Here is a 6,072-nt window from a genome sequence, read left to right as displayed (position 1 = left end):
TCACATTGAGATTGTCCATGTAAACATTTATTTTTAACATATTGTGTGACATTAAAGTGTGTCAAAGGTACATGCATCACACATTAACTCACACTATGTTAGGTGCTAAGGGGGGGAGGAGGAGAAGGACCGCAAGAAAATGCCTGTTGGGAGGTGAATAGAGGGGGAGAAATGGATAGGGTGGGGGGAGAGAGAAGATGATGGTAGAGGAATGGAAGATGGTTGAAGAAAGGACATGACATGAGTGGAGGCAGTAGATGAGGAGAAGTGTGGATGAGAATAGCTATATTGTTGTTACCCTCAAAAAAAATTCTGAAGTCCTTCCGAGCATCCGATTTTAGACAAATGTACTACTGCATAATTATCTGTCTCTCATCTGCTCTTTCTGCCTCCCTCCTCTCAGGTGTCTGATGGATTGCCCTCCCAGACGATACTGATCTCCTCATGAACGTTTGGCCCCTGGTTATCCCTATCCTTAGAGAGTTAAGATCAACATACTCCTAGCTGGACTTTGTTCTCTCCAGTTGTCAAGTCAACCTCTTTCCCTTCTCAAATGGGTTATTATGCAGGGTGCTAGCCCAGCCCCTAGCTAGCCTAGCTGTGCCCATGTGGTCCTGACTGAGTGGGTCCGGTAGTGAGCCAGCATGCACCAGCTGTTCAGCCTGGTTCTGGCCCAGAGGGACCTGTCCCGAGCCAGGGACCTGTTCTCGCTGGACGACTTGGAGATTGAGGACGGGTTGTCACAGGCCCTGGAGGAGATCAAGGACATCACAAACCATTCCAAACAAATGAATACATAAAACCATTCAGGAACATGCTTCGTGCCAGCCTTTAGTGAAGTGCTGTTCCTGTCACTGCAGGACTATCGGACCAATGACAACGACCAGGCAGTGGTGGAGATCTGCATCACGCGCATCACCACGGCGATCCGGGAGACAAGCTCCATCGAGCGCCACGGGCTTGCGCTGGTGGGTCTGTGGGAGTCGTGCCTGGAACACAACCTCACACCCCAGGGAGAGACCGAGGACACGCCCCACGCCAAAATAGCCTCAGACATCACGAGCTGTATACTACAGGTACACGCTCACACTATACATATGCAGCTGACACACACACCATAACTAGTGTCATGGGTACCTGTTTAAGAACCTGATCTGTTTGGTTGTCTGGTCCCAGTCAGACTTAACAGAACCAGAGCCAGCACACTGAGGTCCTCATATACGTACATTTGCAAACATAGCGTTATCAGCGCGATGGCCAACCCGCAGAAAGCGCATGCTGTGATACTTCAGTTTATGTCGTATTTACCAAACCTGCAGTTCATCGGGTAACCAGCGCCTTGCTGATTACCCGATTACCCATTTGCTTGACACATAGGTGTCAAGCAAATGGTCACCAGTCCTCGCGTTTCCATCTAACAGTGCGTGTCCACTGCAGCGACGTGATGCGAGTGACAACATGTTTTCCATTCATTTTCAATGGAGCCAGGCGAATCGCTTGCGTGGTGCATTGTGGGTAGCGACGCGACCGAGTTGAGATTTTCTCAACTTTAGGCAAATGAGGAGCGATTTTCGCTAGCGATGGCCAATCGGAGTGTTTTCTTGTTTCTCGTAACGTAGCAACCATGGTAAACATTTCTAGCTTTCTATGTTTCAAGGTGGAGGAGAAACTAATCGTTTGTGTGGCTGCTTACCCAGTCCTGTACGATACATAGCTGTATTCGTACAGAGATGTTAATACAAAAAAAACGATGCATGGCGCAAGGTTGCCGAAGTTGTTGGTGCTTGTACTTTCAAATTCAGTCTAGTCACATTACGTAACTTCGTTCTGTGGTAACTAGCTAGCTAACCCGGCTGGAACTCCCTATCGTATCGACAGATTAGCGGAGACTTTGAGTAATATAATAAAACGTTTTTTACACATGTCAACGTGTATGTCTATTAAACAGTTTTGTATTTTGTATACAAGTTGTATTTTGATCGATGTTGCGAGTACGTAAACCCAAGTCTGCACACTTGGCCATGACAACTACAACAGTGACTTTAGAGAACTACATTCTACATTAATCTGTTTGAAACGCCCCCGAGCGTGGTGAACTGTGGGAAGGCGAGCGATGGCAAGCGATTCGCGTCGCTGCAGTGGACACGCACTGTAACCCTTGTCAAACATTATGTCTTTGAAACAAACAAACCCCCAACATCTTGTAGTCTTAGTCAGTAACAAATGCTCACCCATCCCCCAGGGTAATAAGAAAGCCTTAAGTTTCTTTAGGGAGGCTTTCTTATCTACTGACAAAGAATGTTAAGCACCAGTATTATTCAGTATAAAACGTTACATTCTCAAATTTCTCAGACAGTCATTTCAAACACTCTCAACTTGCCTACTCCTGACTTCAGAGTATTCAAAAACAACTTGGCCAGCCTACTAAGAGGCTTCAGCAAGATGTACCTACCAGGTGGCACAGTACTGTATATATGCTACAGATTCTGCTGGAACAGAAACGTGCCCTTACAGTGCTCGATCCAAGGTAAGAACTTTGTGTGTGTCTGTCTGTCCAACTGTATCAATGTCAGAGCGAATTAAAGAGCAGACGAGAAAGCAGGCAAATGAAATGAATATTGAAAATATGATTTCTCTATCCTTTTACATATTTTTTTTCTAGAATGGAGCAAGTGTAACTTAAGCCAAATTAACCCATAGTATTTATGATTCAGATTTAAAAAATAACTGGATTCATTTTTTGTTTTTCTTGTTAAGGTATAAAGACATATTTCCCCAACACACTTAAGCCCCAAGATATGTAGGCTGCTTTCTGATGTCTTGGCTTCTGGACTAGAGCAGCAGAATGATGAGGCGACTGAACCCTGAACCCCCAGCGAAAAAAACACAAACTGGCTCCTTGAATGACATGTATGCAGAGTTGTTGGATGAAGACGGGGAACATATTGGTGGTGACATCAGCAGCTCAACATCATCGCAGATGAACCTATACCTATCAGAGCCTGTTATCCCATGGAGCAGTCAGCCACTTGTTTTTTGGCAGGACAATAAATGCAGTTTTCCCGCTCTTGCAAAAGCAGCATAAGCCTACCTCTGTGCACCATGCACAAGTGTAGATATCAAGCGACATTTTAGCACATCAGGGAATATTGTTGATGAGAAGAGAAACAAGCTGTCTGACAAAAATGCAGAGATGCTTATATTTCTAAAGAAACATCTGCCATTGATGCTTAAGAAGTAAGATTTGGAAGATAACAGATAAAGATATGGAGGTACACAGTTTTTTATTGCTGTGCACTTTATTATTTAAATTGTCTAAGTAAACAGTTGTTGTTAACTTATATGTTAAAAGGGTAGGCCTATTGGCAGCAGTAAATTCTGATTCTGATGCAGTAGGCTAGTCTTCTGCACAATGATTGCCATTATGAAACTAACTGAAAGTATTAGGCTATCTAACTATACATTTGGAAATCTGTTGGAAATAACCAGGGATAATAACAATGAGCCCATTCAAAATATTGATTATAATTAACCACTTTATTGTTGTGATTGTGATTGTCTAAATAAACAGTTGTTGTTAACTTAATTCATAATATTTTATCATCTCTTCATTGTTATACTTAATATACATTGTTGTTAAGAATAGTTAAATAGATCATGCTACATGATAAATAGAAGACTTCAAATAGGAATGATTTGCTAGACCTGATGTTAGCTTCCTCCAGGAACACAATGACTCTTATTGAGGGACTTGTTGCTCTTGTTGGTTAGTTGTAACTGATTTAACTTTTTGTACTCGCTGTGAATTATATTATTGTTGCTTGCTTTTTCTACAGGTACACTCTTGCACTTTTTGAGGTTCATGTTGTTTTATTTGTAACTTGTTTAACTACATGCTCTTATGGTTCTTCCCATTGGCACTTATTTGCTTTTCACAGTGTATGCTTCATGTTTGGCTACCCGCAATGTTTTGGGGCTATCTCGTTGTTATGATCAGTGACCTATGCACTTTTGTAAAGCTCTCTTTTGGAAGTCGCTTTGGATAAGTGTGTGCTAAATGAATAAATGTAATGTAAATAGACCTTAAACTTAATCGGTGATCAGTACTCTGTATCGGCTGATACTGCCTCTAGCGATCGGTGATCGGCCCCAAAAATCCTGATTGGAGCACCCCTAATTTAGTGATAACGAAATTGATGTGCTTGTTCATGAGGTAACAGCGAATTTAAATATTATACAAGGCCGGAATTCCACATTGACACGGATCGTGACCCTGTGCTCTCTGGCAAAACAAAAGGCGGTGGTATTTGTTTTTACATTAACAGTGGCTGGTGTGTAGATGTGACAGTGATTCTACAGCACTTTTCTCCTTATCTGGAATCATTTTTTATTAACTGCATATCTTTTTACTTGCCACGAGAGTTTGCATCATTCATTCTGGTTGGCGTCTACATAACTCCGCAGGCTAGCCTCAAAGTGTGCTTGCCAGCCAGATACTGAGTGTGGAGCATGAAAATCCGGATTCCTTGGTTATTGTGCTAGGCGACTATAACAAAGGCAATCTCACTCAAGAACTCCCCAAATACAGACAATTCATCAAATGCCCTTCCAGAGTAGGAAACACCTTGGATCACTGCTACTCTACAATCAGCAAAGCATACCATGCAGTCCCCCGAGCAGCACTGGGTCACTCTGACCACGCCATGGTCCACCTGATTCCTGCATACAGGCAGAAACTAAAGCGCTGTAAGCCTGCTGGGAGGACATAGAAACAGTGGACCAGTGAAGCTATGGAGGATTCTGCGGGCGTGCTTGGACTGCACTGACTGGGACATGTTCACGACTGCTACCAATAGTCTGGATGAGCTCACAGAGGCTGTGACATCATACATCAGCTTCTGTGAGGACTGCTGTATACCAACACGGACCAGGGTGAGCTACAACAACGTCAAACCCTGGTTTACAGAAAAACTCAGAAGGTTGAGGTCAGCGAAAGAGGCCGCGTTTAGGAGTGGGGACCGAGACAGTTTCAAGGAGTCAAAGAACAGAAGAACTCCCCCCCTCTACAGTGACGACTCTCTTCATTCAGGAGGGTGAAGTTAACAGAATTTTCAAGAGGCAGAATCCCCGCAAAGCAGCTGGGCCGGACTCTGTCTCTCCAGCCACCCTCAAGCATTGCGCTGGCCTGCTGTCTCCAGTGTTTAACTACATTTTTAACACCTCCCTTGAGACATGCCATGTGCCAGCCTGTCTCAAGTCCTCCACCATCATCCCTGTGCCCAAAAAGCCAAGGCCAACAGGACATAATGACTACAGACTCGTCGCCCTGACCTCTGTGGTAATGAAGTCTTTCGAGCGCCTGGTGCTGGCACACCTTAAATCCATCACAGACCCTCTACTGGACCCCCTGCAGTTTGCCTACAGAGCCAACAGGTCTGTGGATGATGCAGTTAACATGGCCCTCCACTTCACCCTACAGCACCTGGACTCCCCAGCATCCTATGCCAGGATCCTGTTTGTGGACCTCAGCTCTGCCTTCAAGCCCTCTGTGACATGCTTGCGTGTAAAAAGGGCTATACAAATACATGTTGAATACCATCATCCCCGCCCTGCTTCAGGACAAGCTCTCCCAGCTGAACGTGCCTGATTCCACCTGCAGGTGGATCACAGACTTCCTGTCTGACAGGAAGCAATGCGTTAAGCTGGGAACACAAGTCTCTGACTCCCGGTCCATCAGCACTGGATCACCCCAGGGCTGCGTCCTTTCTCCTCTGCTCTTCTCCCTGTACACCAACAGCTGCACCTCTAGTCGTCCATCAAACTCCTGAAGTTTGCGGACGACACCACCCTCATTGGGCTCATCTCTGGTGGAGACGAGTCTGATTATAGGTGGGAAGCGGCCAACCTGGTGACATGGTGCAGCCAGAACAACCTAGAGCTCAATGCTCTTAAGACAGTGGAGATGGTTGTGGACTTCAGGAAGAATACAGCCCCACTCACCCCCATCACCCTGTGTGACTCCCCAGTCAACACTGTGGAGTCCTATCCTCTCCCAGGACCTCAAGTGGGAAC

The 6,072-nt window shown here is 45.1% G+C and overlaps 1 protein-coding gene across 1 annotated transcript in view; it reads left to right on the top strand.

The window, feature by feature from the left end:
* The first annotated feature begins 644 nt into the window (after window positions 1-644).
* Window positions 645-6,072, top strand: part of veph1 (ventricular zone expressed PH domain-containing 1) — a 287,496-nt gene continuing 282,068 nt past the window's right edge. Inside the window, exons 1-2 of the mRNA XM_062473404.1 lie at window positions 645-777; window positions 856-1,076. Of these exons, the coding sequence (XP_062329388.1) occupies window positions 645-777; window positions 856-1,076 (354 nt within the window). The remainder of the gene's footprint in view (window positions 778-855; window positions 1,077-6,072) is intronic.

Source organism: Osmerus eperlanus, chromosome 11 (assembly GCF_963692335.1).
Source record: "Osmerus eperlanus chromosome 11, fOsmEpe2.1, whole genome shotgun sequence".
NCBI lineage: Eukaryota > Metazoa > Chordata > Actinopteri > Osmeriformes > Osmeridae > Osmerus > Osmerus eperlanus.
This window is presented reverse-complemented; position numbering and strand designations above follow the sequence as displayed.